At 42.6% G+C, this 24805-nt stretch overlaps 1 protein-coding gene across 7 annotated transcripts in view; it reads left to right on the top strand.

The window, feature by feature from the left end:
* Positions 1–17677, top strand: part of PPHLN1 (periphilin 1) — a 143373-nt gene extending 125696 nt beyond the window's left edge. For 6 of the 7 annotated variants that reach the window (XM_048836025.2, XM_075124411.1, XM_075124408.1 and 3 more), the window contains one exon: positions 16092–17677. In XM_048836025.2, the coding sequence (XP_048691982.1) occupies positions 16092–16301 (210 nt within the window). In that variant the 3' untranslated portion in view covers positions 16302–17677. Of the gene's footprint in view, positions 1–3269; positions 3295–16091 lie in introns of all 7 variants that reach the window. The other variant, XM_075124413.1, reaches the window with a different exon arrangement.
* The last annotated feature ends 7128 nt before the right edge of the window (positions 17678–24805 follow it).

Here is a 24805-nt window from a genome sequence, read left to right as displayed (position 1 = left end):
CTATTACCAGCAGGAGAGAAAAAAACCTTTTATAGTGATAATCAAGGTGGGCCATTTCCAGCAGTTGACAAGAACGTGTAAGGAACAGTGTGTGTGTGGTGGGGGGGAATAAACATGGGGAAATAGTTTTACTTTGTGTAATGACACATCCACTCCCAGTCTTTATTCAAGCCTAATTTAATGGTGTCCAGTTTGCAAATTAATTCCAATTCAGCAGTCTTTCATTGGAGTCTGTTTTTTGAAGTTCTTTTGTTGGAGAATTGCGACTTTTAGGTCTGTAATCGAGTGACCAGAGAAATTGAAGTGTTCTCCAACTGGTTTTTGAATGTTATAATTCTTGACCTCTGATTTGTGTCCATTTATTCTTGTATGTAGAGACTGTCCGGTTTGGCCACTGTACATGGCAGAGGGGCATTGCTGGCACACGATGGCATATATCACATTGGTAGATGTGCAGGTGAACGAGCCTCTGATCGTGTGGCTGATGTGATTCGGTCCTATGATGGTGTCCCCTGAATTGACATGTGGACACAGCTGGCAATGGGCTTTGTTGCAAGGATAGGTTCGTGGGTTAGTGTTTTTGGTGTGTGGTTGCTGGTGAGTATTTGCTTCAGGTTGGGGGCTGTCTGTAAGCAAGGACTGGCCTGTCTCCCAAGATCTGAGAAAGTGATGGGTCGTCCTTCAGGATAGGTTGTAGATCCTTGATGATGTGCAATGGGATCAGAGGGTAATGGCTTGTAGAATTTCCATTACCCTCTGATCCCACTGAGGGTTACCAAAAGAAACTACACCATCTGCTCAAGAAATTCCCTGAAAAAGCACAAGAACAAATCTGCACAGACACACCCCTAGAACTCCGAGCAGGGCTATTCTATCTGCTTCCCAAGATCCATAAACCTGGGAATCCTGGACACCCCATCGTCTCCAGCATTGGCACCCTGACAGCAGGATTGTCTGGCTACTACTCCTCCTCAGGCCCTACTCTACCAGCACTTCTAGCTATCTTCGAGACACCACTGACTTCCTGAGGAAACTACAATCTATTGGTGATCTTCCTGAAAACACCATCCTGGCCACTATGGATGTAGAAGCCCTCTACACCAACATTTCACACATAGATGGACTACAAGCCATCAGGAACAGTATCCCCGATAATGTCATGGCAAACCTGGTGGCTGGACTTTGTCCTCACCCATAACTATTTCACATTTGGGGACACTGTGTACCTTCAAATCAGCAGCACTGCTTTGGGTACCCGCTTGGCCCCACAATATGCCAACATTTTTATGGCTGACTTAGGACAACACTTCCTCAGCTCTCATCCCCTAATGCCCCTACTCTACTTTTGCTACATTGATGACATCTTCATCATCTGGACCCATGGAAAGGAAGCCCTTGAGGAATTCCACCATGATTTCAACAATTTCCATCCCACCATCAACCTCAGCCTGGACCAGTCCACACAAGAGATCCACTTCCTGGACACTACATCGCTAATAAAGTGATGGTCACATAAACACCACTCTATACTGGAAACCTACTGACCGCTATACTTACCTACATGCCTCCAGCTTTCATCCAGACCACACCACACGATCCATTGTCTACAGCCAAGCTCTATGATACGTCCTCATTTGCTCCAACCCCTCAGAGACAAACACCTACAAGATATCTATCAAGCGTTCTTACAATTACAGTACCCACCTGCTGAAGTGAAGAAACAGATTGATAGAGCCAGAGGAGTACCCAGAAGTCACCTACTACAGGACAGGCCCAGCAAAGAAAATAACGCCACTAACCATCACCTTCAGCCCCCAACTAAAACCTGTCCATTGCATCATCAAGGATATACAACCTATCCTGAAGGACGACGAATCACTCTCTCAGATCTTGGGAGACAGGCCAGTCCTTGCTTACAGACAGCCCCCCAACCTGAAGCAAATACTCACCAGCAACCACACACCACACAACAAAAACATTAACCCAGGAAACTATCCCTGCAACAAAGCCCATTGCCAACTGTGTCCACATATCTATTCAGGGGACACCATCATGGGGCCTAATCACATCAGCCACACTATCAGAGGCTTGTTCACCTGCACATCTACCAATGTGATATATGCCATCGTGTGCCAGCAATGCCCATCTGCCATGTACAGTGGCTAAACTGGACAGTCTCTACATACAAGAATAAATGGACATAAATCAGAGGTCAAGAATTATAATATTCAAAAACCAGTTGGAGAACACTTCAATCTCTCTGGTCACTCAATTACAGACCTAAAAGTTGCAATTCTCCAACAAAAAAACTTCAAAAAACAGACTCCAATGAGAGACTGCTGAATTGGAATTAATTTGCAAACTGGATACCATTAAATTAGGCTTGAATAAAGAGTGGGAGTGGATGTGTCATTACACAAAGTAAAACTATTTCCCCATGTTTATTCTCCCCCCCCCCCACACACACACACACTGTTCCTTACACGTTCTTGTCAACTGCTGGAAATGGCCCACCTTGATTATCACTATAAAAGGTTTTTTTTTCTCCTGCTGGTAATAGCTCACCTTACCTGATCACTCTTGTTACCGTGTATATGATAACACCCATTGTTTCATGTTCTCTGTGTATATAAAATCTCCCCACCGTATTTTCCACTGCATGCATCCAATGAAGTGAGCTGTAGCTCACGAAAACTTATGCTCAAATAAATTTGTTAGTCTCTAAGGTGCCACAAGTACTCCTTTTCTTTTTGCGGATATGAGTAACACGGCTGCTACTCTGAAACATTAAATAATTAGATATTATACAGCAGATTAGATCATTTGTTTCTCTGTTTGCATTTCAATGAATGTGTAATTGCTCTATAAACACATTGATTAATGGGTATGAAAATTACCATACAAATCCAAAGCAAAATTGTTAGTACATATTAAAGAAAGGGAATATAGTACATGGTTATTGTTTAATTTAAAATTTTGTAGATGGTATAGTGCACAAGTGTTGTGTGTTTATTAATCTAGCTTTTTAGAACCAGGAAAAGGAATTCATTTTAGGTAGAAAAACAATGTCAAAATGTAGTTGATCATTTGAATTGCATGCATATAGTATTACGGTAATTCTAAACATATTGCTTGTTCTTTTTCCAGTGTGGATCTCTAAATTAAATATTTTACACATGAACATGAAAATACAGTTTCTGTGGGTGAAATGATAATTAAATGGCATCTGTTCTAATGGGAATTTCTATGTTTTTTTCTCTTGCAAGAAGGAATATACTAAGTAGTCCAGTCCAGGTGAGCTATCTGGGTCAATTTAAATTAGGTTAATGTTGTGTTTTGCAGGGCTGTGAAAAGTCTGGGGGAGGATCAGGGGCGGAAATGTGGATTGGAAGGATGGTTTGATACACATTTTGAATTTCTATATCACTGAGGTGTTTACATGAACATCACATTGAAAAACTGTTTGGTACTAAAAACATTGTATTTTAATGTAAATGAATAAATAGTTGCCTGATTTGTTAGCATTTAAATTTGCAATTATAAAGTAGGAGTCAGGACTGTGAATAAAGGTTAACATTTTCAGATGTGAGTACCTAAAGTTAGATACCAAAACCAGCCGTCTGGTTTGTAGAGAGTTGTGGAAAATCTGGTCTCTGAAAATCTGGTCACTTTTTTTCTAGGTGTCCGTCTCACAGTGAAACATAAAATGAGCTGGTCAGCTTTATTCTGGCAGAGCATCCACTCTATTATAGGTTTCAGAGGAACAGCCATGTTAGTCTGTATTCGCAAAAAGAAAAGGAGTACTTGTGGCACCTTAGAGACTAACCAATTTATTTGAGCATGAGCTTTCGTGAGCTACAGCTCACTTCATCAGATGTATACCGTGGAAACTGCAGCAGACTTTATATACACACAGAGAATATGAAACAATACCTCCTCCCACCCCACTGTCCTGCTGGTAATAGCTTATCTAAAGTGATCAACAGGTGGGCCATTTCCAGCACAAATCCAGGTTTTCTCACCCTCCACCCCCCCCACCCCCACAAATTCACTCTCCTGCTGGTGCTAGCCCATCCAAAGTGACAACTCTTTACATAATCAAGTCGGGCTATTTCCTGCATAGATCCAGGTTTTCTCACATCCCCCCCCACCCCCATACACACACAAACTCACTCTCCTACTGGTAATAGCTCATCTAAACTGACCACTCTCCAAGTTTAAATCCAAGTTAAACCAGAACATCTGGGGGGGGGGGGGTAGGAAAAAACAAGAGGAAACAGGCTACCTTGCATAATGACTTAGCCACTCCCAGTCTCTATTTAAGCCTAAATTAATAGTATCCAATTTGCAAATGAATTCCAATTCAGCAGTTTCTCGCTGGAGTCTGGATTTGAAGTTTTTTTGTTTTAAGATAGCGACCTTCATGTCTGTGATTGCGTGACCAGAGAGATTGAAGTGTTCTCCGACTGGTTTATGAATGTTATAATTCTTGACATCTGATTTGTGTCCATTTATTCTTTTACGTAGAGACTGTCCAGTTTGACCAATGTACATGGCATAGGGGCATTGCTGGCACATGATGGCATATATCACATTGGTGGATGTGCAGGTGAACGAGCCTCTGATAGTGTGGCTGATGTTATTAGGCCCTGTGATGGTGTCCCCTGAATAGATATGTGGGCACAATTGGCAACGGGCTTTGTTGCAAGGATAAGTTCCTGGGTTAGTGGTTCTGTTGTGTGGTATGTGGTTGTTGGTGAGTATTTGCTTCAGGTTGCGGGGCTGTCTGTAGGCAAGGACTGGCCTGTCTCCCAAGACTTGTGAGAGTGTTGGGTCATCCTTTAGGATAGGTTGTAGATCCTTAATAATGCGTTGGAGGGGTTTTAGTTGGGGGCTGAAGGTGACCGCCAGTGGCGTTCTGTTATTTTCTTTGTTAGGCCTGTCCTGTAGTAGGTAACTTCTGGGAACTCTTCTGGCTCTATCAATCTGTTTCTTTACTTCTGCAGGTGGGTATTGTAGTTGTAAGAAAGCTTGACAGAGATCTTGTAGGTGTTTGTCTCTGTCTGAGGGGTTGGAGCAAATGCGGTTGTATCGCAGAGCTTGGCTGTAGACGATGGATCGTGTGGTGTGGTCAGGGTGAAAGCTGGAGGCATGCAGGTAGGAATAGCGGTCAGTAGGTTTCCGGTATAGGGTGGTGTTTATGTGGCCATTGTTTATTAGCACTGTAGTGTCCAGGAAGTGGATCTCTTGTGTGGACTGGACCAGGCTGAGGTTGGTGGTGGGATGGAAATTGTTGAAATCATGGTGGAATTCCTCAAGGGCTTCTTTTCCATGGGTCCAGATGATGAAGATGTCATCAATATGACAGCAGACTGGACTTCTACATAGAGTGCTTCCGCCGATGTGCACGGGCTGAAATTGTGGAAAAGCAGCATCACTTGCCCCATAACCTCAGCCATGCGGAACGCAATGCCATCCACAGCCTCAGAAACAACTCTGACATCATTATCAAAAAGGCTGACAAAGGAGGTGCTGTTGTCATCATGAATAGGTCGGAATATGAACAAGAGGCTGCTCGGCAGCTCTCCAACACGAGTTTCTACAAGCCATTACCCTATGATCCCACTGAGAGTTACCAAAAGCAACTACAGCATTTGCTCAAGAAACTTCCTGAAAAAGCACAAGATCAAATCCGCACAGACACACCCCTGGAACCCCGACCTGGGATATTCTATCTACTACCCAAGATCCATAAACCTGGAAATCCTGGGCGCCCCATCATCTCAGGCATTGGCACCCTGACAGCAGGATTGTCTGGCTATGTAGACTCCCTCCTCAGGCCCTACGCTACCAGCACTCCCAGCTACCTTCGAGACACCACTGACTTCCTGAGGAAACTTCAATCCATCGGTGATCTTCCTGATAACACCATCCTGGCTACTATGGATGTAGAAGCCCTCTACACCAACATTCCACACAAAGATGGACTACAAGCCGTCAAGAACACTATCCCCGATAATGTCACGGCTAACCTGGTGGCTGAACTTTGTGACTTTGTCCTTACCCATAACTATTTCACATTTGGGGACAATGTATACCTTCAAATCAGCGGCACTGCTATGGGTACCCGCATGGCCCCACAGTATGCCAACATTTTTATGGCTGATTTAGAACAACGCTTCCTCAGCTCTCGTCCCCTAAAGCCCCTACTCTACTTGCGCTATATTGATGACATCTTCATCATCTGGACCCATGGAAAAGAAGCCCTTGAGGAATTCCACCATGATTTCAACAATTTCCATCCCACCACCAACCTCAGCCTGGTCCAGTCCACACAAGAGATCCACTTCCTGGACACTACAGTGCTAATAAACAATGGCCACATAAACACCACCCTATACCGGAAACCTACTGACCGCTATTCCTACCTGCATGCCTCCAGCTTTCACCCTGACCACACCACACGATCCATCGTCTACAGCCAAGCTCTGCGATACAACCGCATTTGCTCCAACCCCTCAGACAGAGACAAACACCTACAAGATCTCTGTCAAGCTTTCTTACAACTACAATACCCACCTGCAGAAGTAAAGAAACAGATTGATAGAGCCAGAAGAGTTCCCAGAAGTTACCTACTACAGGACAGGCCTAACAAAGAAAATAACAGAACGCCACTGGCGGTCACCTTCAGCCCCCAACTAAAACCCCTCCAACGCATTATTAAGGATCTACAACCTATCCTAAAGGATGACCCAACATTCTCACAAGTCTTGGGAGACAGGCCAGTCCTTGCCTACAGACAGCCCCGCAACCTGAAGCAAATACTCACCAACAACCACATACCACACAACAGAACCACTAACCCAGGAACTTATCCTTGCAACAAAGCCCGTTGCCAATTGTGCCCACATATCTATTCAGGGGACACCATCACAGGGCCTAATAACATCAGCCACACTATCAGAGGCTCGTTCACCTGCACATCCACCAATGTGATATATGCCATCATGTGCCAGCAATGCCCCTCTGCCATGTACATTGGTCAAACTGGACAGTCTCTACGTAAAAGAATAAATGGACACAAATCAGATGTCAAGAATTATAACATTCATAAACCAGTCGGAGAACACTTCAATCTCTCTGGTCACGCAATCACAGACATGAAGGTCGCTATCTTAAAACAAAAAAACTTCAAATCCAGACTCCAGCGAGAAACTGCTGAATTGGAATTCATTTGCAAATTGGATACTATTAATTTAGGCTTAAATAGAGACTGGGAGTGGCTAAGTCATTATGCAAGGTAGCCTGTTTCCTCTTGTTTTTTCCTACCCCCCCCCCCCCCCCAGATGTTCTGGTTTAACTTGGATTTAAACTTGGAGAGTGGTCAGTTTAGATGAGCTATTACCAGTAGGAGAGTGAGTTTGTGTGTGTATGGGGGTGGGGGGGGTGTGAGAAAACCTGGATCTATGCAGGAAATAGCCCGACTTGATTATGTAAAGAGTTGTCACTTTTGGATGGGCTAGCACCAGCAGGAGAGTGAATTTGTGGGGGGGGGGGGGGGTGGAGGGTGAGAAAACCTGGATTTGTGCTGGAAATGGCCCACCTGATGATCACTTTAGATAAGCTATTACCAGCAGGACAGTGGGGTGGGAGGAGGTATTGTTTCATATTCTCTGTGTATATATAAAGTCTGCTGCAGTTTCCACGGTATACATCTGATGAAGTGAGCTGTAGCTCACGAAAGCTCATGCTCAAATAAATTGGTTAGTCTCTAAGGTGCCACAAGTACTCCTTTTCTTTTTGCGAATACAGACTAACATGGCTGTTCCTCTGAAACCTTTAGGAGATACCACTCTTTTAAAAACAAACCTCATTCATCGATCCTTTTATACTTTTGGTAAATGTGCCCTGAGTAGTACAGCTACTTTAGAAGGGGCTCTGGCTATTTTCTCAAGGGTAATAAAATTACACATACTGTATGAGACTAGGTGGGTGAGGTGATACCTTTTATTGGACCAACATAAGGAGTTAGCCCATAAAGGGACCATTCAAGTTAGAATGTGCTAACCAGTTATGCTAAACTATCTGTTCGATTTTGTATTTAGCTGAGACACTCTTAGTACCATTCACAGACCTGAAGAAGAGCTTGGTGTAGCTTGAAAGCTTGTCTCTCTCACCAACAGAAATTGCTCCAATAAAAATATTACCAGACCCTCCTTGTATCTCTCATATCCTGGGGACCAACATGGTTACAACAACACTGGATACATACTGTATGCACGTTTGTGGAAATGATTTCTGGGTATCTTGCAACTTCTGTGTGAGCCAGGATTGGGGAGAGGTGGGAGGTCCTTGACCCTGGGGATCTGAGGGGGTTTGAAAGTATACACACACACACACACGGCCTTTGACTTGTGAGCTGGAATCCCCTGTGGGTGGACAGCTGAGAGCAGACATGCTTGGTGCGTGGCACAGGCTCACAAAGACCGAGACTGGGGAGAGGGAATGAAAACACCCATGGAGATGAATGGAGCAGTTCTCATATCTTAGCACTATTATTTTAGGCTGTATTCATCTCCATGGGGTGTTGTCATTAGCTGAGACTTCATACCTCTCTGAGCCTCCCATACTGCAGATGAATGTGTAGAATCCCTTCACCACCCACTAAGGTAGGGACTCTGCATCTCCACTTTCCTGCCACTTCCTGCCTCCAGCTTGTACTTGCACTCCTCATAGCTCGCCACCTTTCCACCTCCCCATGGCCCTCCAAACTTCCTAGGGGCATGGAGTGGCAAGGAGGAGGGTGGAACCAGTGAGGCACGGGGTGTTTCGAGCAATGGGCTTGTTGGAGGAATTGGAGCAGTGGAAGGAGGAAATGAGTGATTGGGGAGAATATCAGAGGTTTGGCGCAATGCAGGCTTCTGTTAGAACTGTGCAGGGAAGAATGGTGTGGAAAGGAGGAGGTCAGAGCTGTTCAGGGGGGATGTTGGGGAACTTCAGTTCTGTCTTCCAAAAGCCCCTCATCCATCAGTCAGTGAATGATCGGTACTTATCTGCCACCCATCATTGTAGTATTGGAGTGCCTCGCAGAAAGTATTGTGTTTATCCTCACAACAGCCCTGTGAGGTAGGGAAATACTATCCACTTTCTATAGGTGGGGAACATAGTGACTGAGGAACTTGTCCAGGATCACGCAGGTACTTTGTGGTGGGGCAGGGAACTGAACCCAGGTCTCCCAAGTTCCATGTCCTAACCACTGCATCAACCTTTCATCGTACTCCCCTCTTCCCCCCACATCTGTCACTCTCTTCAAAAATTATCCTTACTGAGTCCAGGCTGGTCCCCACACTGATCGTTCATTCTTTCCTCAGCTCCTTAGCCCACAGGTCTCCTGCCAGTACTTGTCTCTCTGTGGGAAGGAGGATTGAGGAGGTAGAACCAGGCTGTGGTGGACAAACAGAGACAAGAGATGCAGAGGCAGTGAAGGTACCAACATGCACCCAGTGCATTCTGTGGCTGGAGGAATCATTGCCAAGGAGCCAAAGGCAGTGGAGAGGGAAAGCTGGGCTCTGGTATATCGGGGTGATAAGTTTTTTTTTTTTGTTGTTTTTATTTTTAAGCTAAGGAAATTAAATGCCCAAACACTTTAACTCTGAATTAAGGTTGCCTAGTGGTGCCCCAGGTTCTTCCAGAATGTGGAGAGTAGCTAATTTAAACCTCTGAAAACCGGGAAATACAAAATTAAGGTAAACGCCACCCCTTCTTAATAACCTTATCTCTGCCTTCTTGAAATGATGCCTCATCATGACAATTACACATACTGTACACAGTGTAGTTGTAGCTGTGTTGATCCCAGGATATTAGAGAAACAAGTAGCTTATAGCTTATATTGGACCAACTTCTGTTGGTGAGAGAGGCAAGCTTTTAAACTGTGAGGACATGTTTACATTATGGGCCCTACAGTGGCACAGCTATAGAATTGCAACTACAGCAATGGGGAAGGGTTTTTCCATGGATGTGGGAACTCCACTTCCCCAAGCAACAGTAGTTAGCTGCATCAGTACCATGGGTTACATTAGCTTAACTACGGTGCTCAGTGGTGTGAATTTTCTCATACGCCTGAACAATGTAGCTAGATCATTCTATATTTTCAGTGTAGACCAGGGCTCAGTCTACACAGACCACCTCACATTTGCTAAATGTTACTTCCCCTTCACCCTTGCCCTGGGGAGTCCTTCTGTGACATTGCTTTCACTGAGGCCAGGTCTACATTGCAGACCTATATCTGTTTAAGTGTGTTGCTTCGGGGTGTGAAAAATCCATAGTGCTGTCTACACGGCGGTTAGGCAGGTATAACTATGTCAATGGGAGAGCTTCTCCTGTTGACATAACGCCTGCCTCTCGGGGAGGTAGATTAACCACACCGATTGGAGAAGCTCTCCCACTGGCATAGGAGCGTCTTCACTAAAGCACTGCAGCACTATACATGAAGACAAGCCCTCACTCCAAGCTCCAGAGACCGCTGTCATATATGTGACCATACTGCTGAAAATCCACGTGACAAGACGATCTCTGTGCACCACTGCTCACACAACCTACAGAGCTCAGCACTGAAATGAGGCATATTTGATCCTTGAAAGTACGTGGGCACCTTTTGTCTTATCACAGTAACAGCTCTGCCAAGCTGCTCAAACTAATTGCTCTACCTTCGACACAGCTGGAGCAGATGCTGATAAATGCTGAAATTCATATCTGTGTAGCACAGTGCAAATCAATGGCACATTCTTCCTCATGGCTACTCATTATGGCACCCTCCTTACAGAACCATTCCAAGCGGCTATTGTCAGCTATAGTGGGCTGAGTTTAGATTGTGAGCTGCTCTCCACATTCTGGAAGGGCATGAGGCACCACTGGGCAACCTTAACTCTGTGTTAATGAAGTTTTGGGACATTTAATATAGAATCACATTATCAGATGACCTGCCCACCTTCCAGAAGTTACTGGATTCTAGAAAACTGAACTCGTATAATAGTTCACAGCTCCATCCACTATCTGCTCTTCAGTACCCACTGAGTTGTATCCACCCTCTGGCCAAGTTCCTATCTCTAGTTATTAGTGGCTTTGCCCATTCTTCTCCTTTAAACTTATAGACACTTGTTACTTTCTTATCATTTCATAAAAGGCTGAATAAGAACCTTATGTTCTCCTTACTTCCCTTTTAACTTTTTAGAGTAACTTTTTCTTGTTCTGATGCTAACCTTGACTTGCCTGTATACCCCAATCACCTTCTACACACTGGCCAGAGTAGGCACGATATGTATTGCCTTACATCCCAAAACATTTCAGTAAAAGAATATTACAACTACAAAGTTAAGTTCTCAAAAGTTGGGAAATAGCTGAATAATGTTTGCCTGCATAATCTTCATTTGGCCACCTTGTGTGTATGCATTATGATATATTCTTTAGTTGCATGATCACATACTACTTAAAGGTTTGATGTTAGATCATGTTAGTTAACAGATTCTAAGTAGCACGTTTGAGAAGTCTAGTATGGAAAAGGCAGTGTATACTTTAACATGTACTCAGCTGGTCAAGCCTAGGCTCTGTGCTTGGCTTTAGCTTAACCACGTAAACGTGTTAAAAGGCAGCATGTCTTGCCTACACTAAAACCTGGTCTACACAGAGAGTTTATACAGGTATAGCTATTGGTTGGAATTGTGAAGTTTTTATCAAAATAGTTATATCAATACAACCAGTGTGGACTCAGTTATACTAGTATAAAGGTGCCTTATACTGGTATAGGTTATTATTCCCATTCCTGTATGGGAATAGCTAGACTGGTATTAAAACACCTTTATGCTGATATAACTGCATCCAAATTAGTGGGTTGTATCACTTCAAATACCAGTATGATTAAAGAGTGTAATTTTTGTGTATAGACAAGCTCTGAAGGTGTTAGCTAACAACTTCCAACATTACATCTTTAAACCCTAGTCTAGACATGGCTGAAGTGTTTGAAAAGTGCCTACCACACAGTGTGTGTCGGGGAGGGGCGGGAATCACAGTTGGGGCCTCTTACCTTAGTGTAAGATAAGAAAAGGAGTTACATTGTCTAAAGGAGGAGAATAATTAAAAATTAAACGTATTAGTTGGTCTATGAAAACTCATGGGGTGCAGATTGTGTTGGCTTTAAGGATCTTTTCAAACAGGACTTGAATTCGTGTCCCAGAAGAGAAGAGAAGACTTTCTTCCTAGATAACCCAGAATTTTGTTAGGAATTGTACAGCTGTTTCCACTCCTCCTTCATATGTTTGTTAAAACACTACAAATTCTTTTCATTATGCCAGTGATATAGTCAGATCAGAGAATAAGAATATGTTATGGCCTGGGTAAATAATCGCCCTGTGGCGTTACCTGTTTTCAGGATTCCTTGACATGTATATCAAACAGTATAATGCTGCTGCTGCTGCTATGATTCTTTCTTGTTTTTGAATATAGGGATTCTATAACTTCTTTCCCCACATATGGAATCATTTTTAAAGTTCACTTCCAGATGTTTAGGGATGAGCTTTTCAGTGGTCTCGTCTCAGAATGAATATAAACCAGAATTCCAAGGATATAGATATTTCTAACTCTGAGTTGGGTCTCAAGTGCTTCCAATTTTCCCTCCAGCAAAGAATGGTTTTTCATAAGTGATTTTCCATGTTTGGAATCTCTTCTGAAGTTCCTTTTTTCAGACTCCACATGGCCTATTCTCTTCTCATTTCCCAGAAACTGACTTTCTTCTCTGCTGAGATGAATTTTTGAAGAGTCAGTCTTCATATTCAGGGCCAGCATCATGTCTTTTAAAGAGCTCTGAGTCTTTCTGCAAGAATTTCAGAGAGGCAGGCCAGCACCACTGCAGTCTGTTGCTGTGCAGAGCTCCAGAACTCGTCTGTGTCCGGTCTCTGCATACCTTTCTAAAGAGGAATAGATTGGGTTCTTTTTTTTCATCCGTTCGTTGAGAGCAAAATGTTGTGTTTAAGTTGCTTTAACTGTGCCTCTCTGTTCTCACAGCCTGCTGGCACCAGCCTGCACCCCCTCCCCACATCACTGTTTTCTGTTCGTAGAGTAACCTGTTTGTTCTAATACAGTTTATGGTTTTTGAAATAGTTTGCCACAGTAAATATCCCAAAAAGCATGCATCTCTACTATGAGCCTATTTATCCTATTGATTATGGTGTCAGTGACGCAACATCTGAGATTCCAGGCTTGGTGGTGATAAAAATGGTTCTGATGTTTCATTTTAATTTTTTTCCCTTGAAGCCTTGTAAGGAAAATATGACTCTTATCATGACAAAAATCTGCCCAAACTTTTTTTTTGTTTTTGGTTTTGGTTTTTGTTTTTTGGTGTGTGGAAAAATAAGGTTTAGAATGAAATGGTATTGCAAGTCTGTAATGTGAAGTTCTCTGGAAGACCAATTACATATAGATTAGACCTACTTTGTTTCACATATTTCTTTTTGGTGCTGTCCAGTACAAAAGGCCTTTCAGAAGAACATGTCTTTGTATTCTTTACTAGTGTGGTTAACATCAGTTCTTTGGCTGACATAATCACATCTACAATGTTATAAAAGGCTTTGTGAAGACTATCAATTACCAGGTTATTTTACCTGTTCATTCACACATCCCCAGTCTGAGTACTTCAAACATGATAGAACAGAATAAATAAAAGTGTGATTAAGAAAAATTGTTTGAAGCTATTTTCCCCCAGTACCTAATGACTGGAGGGGAAAAAAATGTTCCTGTAAAGGTGATAGAAGCCGCCTGAAAGCACTTGAAAAGCAGGAGTTATCCAAAGCCAAATACCATCTGTCTATCATATGGTTAATCAGATACAGGGTTATTTTTCTGAACGGTTCTTTTCTTGGAAAAGAATCTGTCAGGAAATAGTCGCCAAAGTTAGCTCTGCTTTGAAGTTCTCTTAGCCAGACCCAGAATCCTAGGGCTGTGAAAATCATCTGAATGTGAGAGTGTTAAACTCTTCTGCTGTTGTAGAGCAATGAACATCTTAAATACCCAAAGCAGTATGCTGAAAAAATACTTGTACCTTATCTGAGAAAATATCATGTGCACACTGTTTTCCTGATTTTTTTTTAAAGAGATTTTGCTTGAAATGATTGGGCTACATTGTCTTCTTTTGTTTAGGTCTGTGTTAATCTTCTGAGAAAATAAAAGTAAAGAATCATTTCTTGCAGGAAGAGTGTCCCAAATGGTGATCTCATTTTTGCCTATTCTAAAATGTACCATCAAAAATATTTCTTGTGTTGTCTGGCTTTATATAAAGTACTATAATCACTGATATTACTTCTGAACCTCAGCTGGGCTTGCAAAATGCTCAAAGATCTTCTTTCTCACCTCTGACACAGCTGTTATGGCTTTGTCCTCCTTGCTGCATTTTGACTTGTCCTAGGTCATGTCTATACTATGGGAACTAAAGCGGCCCAGCTACATTGCTGCTGTAGCGTCCTAGTGTAGACGCTTTCTACAACTATAGAAGGGTTTTTTTGCCCCATCAGTGTAAGTAATCCACCTCCTTGAGTTGTGGTAGCTACGCTGACATAAGAAGTCTTTCATTGCCTCACCACATCTACACCAGGTGTTAAGTCGACCTAACTGTGATGCTCATTGGTGTCAATTTTTCACACCTGGAAGCATTGTAACCATGTCACCCTAACTTCTAAGTGTAGTCCAGGTGTCAGTAAAATGGGTGCTTCCTAGTATAGGATTATTTTATTTTGTTAATTGTGTATACAATTCATAGACAGATTTAGGAAGAATGTGTATATATGTCAGTAAGAACTAAATCTGACCACGGGTGTGGTTTCATGCCTTAAAAGATCATCCTTGGACAAAGATCACAACTTCTGATTGCTTGTGTTTGTTTTGTTTTTCTTCTAAAGAATGTGCAGAGAAATAAAACTAGGCTCTCATCACATAAAAGCCCAGTACATTTTTATAAAAGGAAATTGGCCAGTGGTGTGTGAAAATGACCAGTGTTAACCACTTGATAGAGGAAGAATCTCTGCCACATTCCTGTTTGGGTAGGGTGCATGAGATTAATATCGTTGTCCCTTTTCAACCTGAGCATCTAGGCAAAGTTCTAAGTACCAAGGTACACTGCAAATAATACATAATAGGGGCTTAATAAAATTTCAAATATAAAAAAAATCAGTGGATGAAGCTGCAAGTACAAGTGAAAAGAATGGGAGCAGAAAGGGGGTTAAAATATCAAAGACGTTATTTCAGGTGGTCAGACAGTTTCCCTTTTCCTGCATGTAGAAGCCCTGCACATTTCCACTTTAAGCTCTTTGCAGCCGTTGTTGTAACATTTTCTTCTTTCTTACCCTTCCCCCACTCCCACTTGGGTTCAGTTACTTTGCATCCTCTGAGGTGCAACCTCTGGGTGATGTCAATTCTAAACTGAGCTCTCCCTTATGAAGTTACATTGTACTGGGTTGAGCTACCAATAGCATCAAACCTATAGAGCTCCTTTGAAGCTCTATACAGGAAATTGACCTGGCTTTGCCATTATGGGTGATTTTAAATCTCCAATATTTAGTATGTTTCATCTTCAAAGTGTTATCAGAAGATCAACTAATCATTACCTTTAAATAAAAATGAATGAGATGGGCACAGGTGACGAGGTAAAACCCAGATTTTATTATAAGCAAAAGTGCTAAATGTATTTAATGTTTGCTCATCTCTCTTTATTCAGATATTTTATTCCAGGTGGGTGTTGCTGTATCACAAGAGAAATTATTTTCCTCCCCAAGTTCTATTTTTCAGAAATTTCCTTCATTAAGAATTATTTTTTGTGTTAAAGTAGTACTGAACTAGCTACCTTTGCCCTTGTGACCTTACAGCAGGCCTGCAGGGGAGTAAACATTTATAACAGGCGTAACAAAATGTATGTTGAATCTATCATTCATTGTTCATTGCTTGTTTTTGGTGGTGTAATGTTACTTTAACCTTATGTGGGGTGGGGGAGATGCTGCTGCTTATGTAAATATTCTTGCATTTAATCAGTTTCTCAAATGTATTGCTTCTAGGTTTACAGACAAGACTGTGAAACCTTTGGCATGGTAGTGAAGATGCTGATCGATAAAGATCCTTCATTAGAAAAGTCCATTCAGTTTGCCCTGAGACAAAATTTGCATGAGATAGGTGAGCGATGCATTGAAGAACTTAAACATTTCATTGCTGAGTATGATGCTGCCAATCAAGAGTTAGCAGAGTCCTTTAAAGAGGGTGCATATTAAGAACAAAAAAATATGCTTTTAGATTTTCCATATTGTATATGCCGTTAATATATAAATATGCTTTTTGTGGAGAAGGGGAATACTTTCTGGAGATTTGAATCCAAGGCCCATGTTCTTTCATAGTAGCTGACTATAGATTGTTCATTGTCCAGGTCATTTAATTGTGTTCTTCTAATGTGTATTTGTTTTGTGACATTTATTCCTTTGAAAAGGATACATGTTTCAATAATGATGTAAAGTGATAAACTATTTTTGAAATCCTTTACACAATTACCTAGAAAAAAAGATTTGTTCGATGTATGTATACTTTTGTTTCAATGTTTAGAAGTGTGAGTAAGCACTGTATTTTTATTAAAATAACACAAAGCAGTTCTTCATTCCTCAGCTTATATTCAAAAACATGGATGTTCTCTTGTTTATATATGCTATAGAAAAACTTGCAAGGTTGTTTATGACCGTTATCATAAACGTTTATCATTTATTTTTGCCATGTGGTTTTAAAGTTCAGGTCCATTCTGAAAAATGACATCTGTGGATTCCTTGTTTGACTCAGTGACTGCCAGAACAATTACTCACTTGACAAGGGAAGTGATGTCTTTTTTCTAATTTTAGCCCTGCAAACTCCACTTAATATCCTAAAGACAAGCTGGGTTGTTTTTGTCTCATGTATCATCAGTATAAAACTGGTTTGGTAGGCTGAATTCTGCTTTCAGTTACATCTGTGCAACTGAGGGCAGAATTTTCCCTGTGGTTCAAACTTAGTTAACAGTTCTGTTTGATACTTAGAGCAGTACAGGGCTAACTAGAGGTTTTTTTTTAAAGTGAAAAAAATAATTGTGACGGAAGAAAAGCAGGTCCACTGAGCAACAGAGTGCTAGCTCTGACATAAGTGAAATTTCTGAAAAGTGATTAAGATCAGTTTGTGGTACCTTGTTAAAATTAAGAGTCTGCATCTTCATTTTTAAAAAGAGATTGACATATTAGAAACATTCCACCTTAGACAGTTACAAAATTTCTAAGACATACTACACAGAGGTTAGGAGAAGCAGAGTTAAGCTCCTTGTATCTATCTGTATTATATAACATGTTTGAAACTAAATGAAAAGAGCTAATGACTTTAAAACAGACTACTTCTATGACATGTAGGCTGCTTCATCGAACAGAAATACTGTGAGCCCCAGTCTGCAGATAGTCATGTGTACTATCATTAACTTCATTGGGACTACTTACAAGGGAGTAAACAAATGCATGGTAATCATTTTGTATGTAGAAGTTGGTGTCTACTCATACACACCATTACCGTTCTTCACAATGGGTTGCCCATACTGGGTTGCACCTTTCTGGTAAAGGAATTCAATAAATATGTCTACATCAGACTCATGCTATGGGTCTGGTTTGTTTTAGTGTCAGTGCCTTTGCTTTAGACTGACTCTTCTGTGATAACGAATTTATCCAATGCACTTCACTATTCATACAAAAACTGAAACTTTTTGAAAAATGGCTGAGTCTTTCCTCACCTACTATCATAGGCGCCGAATCCGTGGGTGCTCCCTGCCCCCCTCCTCCTCGCTCCAGCTCACCAACGCTCCGCCTCCTCCACAAGTGTGCCGCATGCCCGCTTTTTCCCCCAGCTCCCGGTGCTTGTACCGCAAAACAGCTGTTTCGCACGGCAGGGAGGGAGGAGGGGGAACGCAGCACGCTCGGGAAAGAGGCAGGGTCAGGGCGGGGATTTGGGGAGGGGTCCAATAGGGGCAGGGAGGGGGTGGAGTTGGGGTGGGGACTTTGCGGGGAAGAGGTTGGAATGGGGGCGGGGCAGGGAAAGGGTGGAGTTGGGGTGGGGCCAGGGGCTTGGGGGGGCACAAGCACCCACCGGCGCTGGAGAAAGTTGGCACCTATGTCTACTATGTTTTCAGCCTTTGAAAAATTTTGTCATTGTTAGCTACGAGTAGTCTCGTAGCAACATCAGTGTTAAACATAAGTTTGTACTCATGGTTAGAACTCTTAAGGTTATAAGCACTGAACAAAATTTAGGAATATGTGTTGAATAATAATACATCTTGCTAATAATTATGAGGAATGCTTACTGTTCTTCTCAAGAATGTCCGTTATTACTGTACTTTAATTTCAGTATTCATTAAGGAATAAGTTCCTAATGCTTAATTTGCAACAAATAATCTCTAAAAAGTGGAGAATATTGTGAGCACATGCTTTATTTTCTGAAAATCTGTTTTACATAAATCAGCTGTTTCTCAAATCAGATTAAATCTGTGATAGCAACAAGGGCTCCTATTGTACAACTTAATGTGTTTTTCCTAGAATTGGGTATTACTAGAAAGTTTGCTAACCTGAACTTCACATTGAATGTTAGGTTGCTTCCTCCCCTTCCCCCTGGTTTTGTGCTTGTTTCAAGTCTTAATGTGTAAAACCCTTTGTGTGCTTTAGCTATTCACAGTGTTGATGTAAGTGAGAAATTAATGTCCCCGCAAATCCAGTAAATTTAAAGCAAGAAAATGGCTTCTTCTGCTATGGATATAAATATACACAGGAGTGTGCGCACTTGTTTTAAGTTTTGTATAGTGAAAATACAGTAGGGTTGTCTTCCACACTGAGAAATCTGCATTGTAGACACAGGTGGGTGGGGACTAATTGGGAGATGGTGTCGGGGCAAGGAGATTATTGGTGGAAGTGGACGGAATCTGCCCTGGAGAAGGTGTAGATCTACTCTGGCTTCCCCCATAGCACATGAACAGGTGAGCTAGTTAAAGCAAAACTTGTTACTAGCATTCATGAATGTGCATATACCCTTAAAATATGGGCGCACAGTGTAAATGCAGTGCTGTCTGTCTGAAGGTGTGGACAGCCTGAAACAATAGGTTTGAAAGGGTAGGAACTGACCTGTTAATCTCAATGGGTGGTCAGCTTTAACTTTGAGTTACAATTTAAACGATTAAACATGTCACTGCAGATTATTTTCGTTCTGTGTATGGATCTATGGCCTCTGCAGTGAAATGGAATGCACCAGAGAGTGTACAGTTTAAAGATATGGCCCCTTCTCTCTGCTGTCCAAGCCTAATCTTATTTTTCCTCAGAGAATGCAGCTACCACGTATCCCATTCGCTATCGGAGACTCAACGTCCACGCCTCCTCTAGGATGAGGGTACACGCTCCACTTTGTGGCAGTGCAGCCTATCTGCATTAGGTGGTCTGCACCAGTTGTAACTAAAGGAATATCGCTTTCTCCAATACAAGTTTACTTAGGCCTTGTTTATATTAAGAGGGAATACTGTCCCCATTTGCTTGACCTGTAAATACATGTGATTAGATACGAAGTATTTTTGTTGTTGGGGTGGGGGAAGATAACAGAACCAATTTTTAAATTAAAATAACCATGATGCATTGGCCACCCTCAGCAAGGCATGCAAAACATCATTTATTTGTCAATCAAATAGGGCTAGTGTGGTAAGCCCCTTTCAGTGGGTAATTCTCATACCCCCTCACAAGCAGTCTCTCTCTCCCCCCTCCCCCACCAAAGAGGAGGATGAGTATCATTCTTCATCCTCTTCTGATAATTGGAATGTTTCACCTGCTTACCCTTTGGAGGTATTTTTTATAACCTGTATATATTTGGAAGTCAAGTCAGACATACGGGGTAAATATAGGCATGTTAGTTCAAAAGCCCCTAATTGGTACCACTGAGCCTGGCCTCATTAATTTTATCCATATAGACAAAATGCTTGGCTTCCAGGCCCTATGACCACATCCTAAATCAAAACATTTCTCAGCTTTGGTTTCCAGGGTTAGATCATCTTCAGCCCAGGATGCACCTATTATGCAAAAGTATTCACAGCAATGTATACAGACTCTTCTCCACATCTCTCTCTGGGTGAACATAGTTTCAGAAACTTGCTGCTGATATATATTTCAGAGCATATTCCATCCTCTTCTTCACAGAATGAGGCTATGGCTCCTCCTCAGGTATCGTTATTAGATAAGAAGTCATTTTGAGACTTGGTCCACTGAATGGCAGAAGCTTTGGAGATCCGTGTTCAGACTGCTCAAGAAAAAGGACATAAGTTACTAGACATTTTGCATCCATTTCTACCAGAGAGGCTTGCCCTACCTTTAAATGAGGGCTTGTTAGAGCCAGCCCTGCTTTTATGGTAGACTCCAGCATCTATACCACCCACTGCAAAGAAAGTTGAAAACTGGTATCAAGTCCTTTCAACAGGCTTCTAATATTTCTACACACATCCTTCTCCAGGGTCCTCAGTAGCAACAGCAGCACACGAGAGAAATTGAACCTCCAGAAGACCAGAACCATCACGCATGTTGCATAGTACTTTTTGCCTCCAATCAGTTTCATTACAGTTTCAGCAGCATAATGGTGTCTTGTAGGAAGGTTTTAGCTATTAACTGACCATTCATAGATGAACTTCAGTCAGACTTAAGAGGAATTTAAATCTTTATCAAAATACTCAGTAACTTTGCCCCACATAAGGTAATAACTATCAGGCCTTTTTAAGTTAAATCTTTTTTGGTTCCTTCTCCTCTGATTAGTACTAAAGGACTAATGTTTCAAATTATGTGGGAAGATCTTCCTTTTGAAGGGAATCATCTAGTTCAGTTCTAAAACTGAGTCATTACCTACACTGAAAGGCACTCGTACTATATTATGTCATTGGGCATCTACACTTCCAATGCAAAAAGAGAGATAAGGTGGATGAGATCTTTTATTGGACCAACTGTTGATGGAAGAGAGAAGATTTGGAAGTTAGTCCAATAAAAGATATCTTACCCACCTTGTGTCTCTCATATCCTGGGAACGAGATAGCTACAATAACACTGCAAAATATAAAAAGAAGCGTACTCTCATGAAACAGCCTGTCACTACTCCTTTTAATCATCCTTATCAGAGAACAATGGATTTTTTTAAAGAAGAAACAATGTATTCATGGAAGACCTTCATCAACATCAACTTTGTCTGCTGCTAAGACTGGCTTTAAAAAGTTGTTTGATGTGTATACAGAGGACTGTTAACCAATCTCGGAGGGTCTTTTTTCCTACCTTACCCCTTTTGGGGACCATTTGCATTATTTCCAGGAAGTGATGGAGTAGTGTCACCAGCAGTGGATAAGTACTATGCATCCGATGAAATGGGCTGTAGCCCACGAAAACTTATGCTGTAATAAATTTGTTAGTCTCTAAGGTGCCACAAGTACTCTAATTCATAAAGTTATTCTGTTCAATTCCAAGACATTCCTACCTTCCGTTTCAGGGACCTCTCTCATAAGACGCCTTCACACATGATGTTGAGGGTCTGTTGGCTCTTGGTGCTATGCAGGAGGTTCCCTCCCCAATATCACAGATAGGGATCTGTTCCCGATGTAGTCTAGTCCCCCCAAAATTGGGAGGCTGGTGTCTAGTATTGGATCTGAGAGTTCAGATTTCAAATAGTAACCCTGTTCTCCACGCTTCCTTCCCTAGATCCCCTAGACTAATTTGCAACTCTCAATCTACAAGATGCATATTTCCATCCATCAAGCAGAAAAATATCTGTCTTCTGTAAAGGGCAATGCACATTACCACTACAGGGTGCTGACTTTTAGATTGTTGATGGCTTCAAGGACTTTCACAAAAGGTCTGGCTGTGGTAATGGCACATCTCAGAAAGAAATGTTTGAGTTTACCCGTATCTTGACAATTGGTTGAAAAGAGGACAGTCCCCAGAGCAGGTGCTAAACAGTGTTCAGTACCTCACACACCTGTTCTCCAGACTGGGACGGAGTGTGAAACGTGAAAAAATCATTTAAACCCAACAAAAAAAGATAGCATGTATTGGGGCTCTACTTGATTCAATGATGGCTCAAGATATCTGCTGCAGACCAGATTTGGCAATATATTAGGGTTGATCAATCAGCTGCAAAACACTCCATGTACTACAGCAAGGATATGTCTCTGGTTTTAGGTCATATAGTTCATGCACTCTGATGATCTGTTTAACAGACTGGATCTTCATTGTCTTCAGGGGTGCTTACGGACGGTATATCACCCTGCTGTTTTCAAGACAGACATGCGGATACCGTACCTCAAGAAGTTTTGAACTCCCTCAACTGGTGAAAAGATCCACATTAGGTCTGCAAGGGAGTTCTGTTCTTCCTAGCACTTTCCACAAGGTCAGCAGTGACCAATACTTCAATATTGGGGTGGGGAGCCCATCACAGCAACTTTATAGTATAGGTAAAGTAATCTCTGATTTTAATTTAAGTCAGTCCACTCACCTTCTTTTCCCCAAAGCCTCATTCAACCGAGAGTGAAGCTGCCTTACATACTTTACATGTTCTCCAAGCTCAGTGATTTACTTATCTAGAGCAAAACCATCCTGGCAGTGCCTTAGGCTATTTATTTCAATTGCCAAGACCCGAGGGTCAAGCAAGAATCTCTAATTGGATGTCGCGTTGCATAAAGTTACATTTTGAGGTGGCCAATTTAGACCTCCTAGGCCAACGATCTTGTGCACGAAAGCAATAATTCCATGGAATTAGTGTTATGTTGTGCTGGATACACCAACTGTAGTTCACCTTCCAAGCATAAACAACACGCTGGGAGACCATCTAAGCAGGCATTTTTCTCAGAATCACGAATGGTCCTTAAAGGATTTGCTGATCCAGTTCATTTTCAGTCTGTGGGTTTCTTGCCATATAGATTTGTTTGCAACCCAACAGATCAAGAAATGCAAAGCATTTTGTTTCATGGGAGGACAAAGACCAGGTTCTCAGACATGCCATATTAATCCCCTGGACTCATGCTTGTCCTCCCATTCCTCTGATCTCCATTGTGTTAAGGAAGGTCAAAAAGGACAAAGCCTCAGTCACTGGTCCAAGCAATACAGAAATCAGAAATATTCTAGTGACAGTTCCAATATCTCTACTTTTCCTACCAGACTTAATTACCTAGAACAATGGAACAAAATTTCATCCAGAGTCCCATTACATCTCATGGCTTGGAAACTGGCTGGCTAACAGACTTGTAGAAGAATTGTCCTGTTGATGTACAGAGCATATTGATTCAGAGCAGACTGCCGTCCACAAAGACAACGTATAATGCAGAATGGAGTGTTTTTCATCTTGGGTTTACCAACATAATCTTTTCCCACAAGAGAAGTCCACTCCTCATATCCTTGAGTATTTATCCTTAAAAGGTTGGTTTGTTGTTGTGTTCATAATGTGTTTATTTGGCTGCTATCTCTGCACATCATCCACCAATTCAAGATCATCCAGATTTTTCCTCATCCTTCAGTTAAAAAGTTTGTAAAAAGTCTTCTGAGATATTTTCCTTTGCTAAAACAACTCCCTCCATCTTGGAATCTTAATGTGGTCCTTATCAGTCTGATGGGACCTCCGTTTGAGCCATTAGCCTCATGCTCATTACTCCATTTCTCTATGAAGATGGTATTCCTAGTTACATACAGGGTCTGTGAATTGAAGGTTCAATGGTGAAACCCCCATGTACGATTTTCACAGGGATAAAGTTTTGCTCTAGCCATACCCTAAGTTTCTTCAAAAAATACTCTATGATTTAACTCCCACATCAAATTCTACCAGAGTACAGGTTACTTCTTCAGTATCTGTTTGGGCAGGGGTGAGCAGACTACAGCCTGTGAGCCACGTTCAGCCCATCAGAAATTTAATCTGGCCCTTGAGCTCCCGCTTGGGAGTAGGGTCAGAGGCTTTCTGCACAGCTCCCAGAAGTGGCAGCATGTGCCTCCTCCGGTTCCTAAGCCTAGGGACAGGCAGGGGGCTCCGCACACTGCCCCCCCAGCACCTCCCCCGCAGCTCCCATTGGCCGGGAACTGTGGCCAATGGGAGTTGCAAGGGTGCTGCCCTTGCAAGGGGGAGTGCGCAGAGCCACCTGGCTGGCACCGTGCCTCCGTGTAGGAACTGGAGAGGGGCATGCTGCTGCTTCCGGGAGCTGTGGGGGCGGTACCTGCAGATGGGGCAGTGCGCAGAGCCGCCTGGCTGCGCCTCCGCGGAGGAGCTGGAGGAAGGATATGCCGATGCTTCTAGGAGCTGCTTGAGGTAAGCGCTGCCCAGAGCCTGCACCCCTGAGCCTTCCCCACCCCCCTGCGCCTCAATCTCCTGCCCCAGCCCTGTTCCCCCTCCCAACCTGGAGCACCCTCCTGCACTCCAAACCCTTCATCCCTAACCCCACCCCAGAGCCTGCACCCCCAGCCGGAGTCCTCAGCCCCAGCCCTGATCCCCCTCTTGGCCTCCGAACCCAGCCCGGAGCATGCTCCTGTACCCCAAACTCCTCATCCCCAGTCCCACCCCAGAGCCCGCTCCCCAGCTGGAGCCCTCGCCCCCCTGAACCCTAACCCCTAATTTTGTGAGCATTCATGGCCCGCCATACAATTGCTATACCCAGATGCGGCCCCCAGGCCAAAAAGTTTGCCTACCCCGTCTTAGGGGAATACCCGTAGCTGATAGATGTGGGACCGCTACTTGGACT

This window comes from Caretta caretta, chromosome 1 (genome assembly GCF_965140235.1).
Source record: "Caretta caretta isolate rCarCar2 chromosome 1, rCarCar1.hap1, whole genome shotgun sequence".
NCBI lineage: Eukaryota > Metazoa > Chordata > Testudines > Cheloniidae > Caretta > Caretta caretta.
The sequence above is the reverse complement of the archived record's forward strand: the minus strand, read 5'-3'. Positions and strand labels throughout refer to the sequence as shown.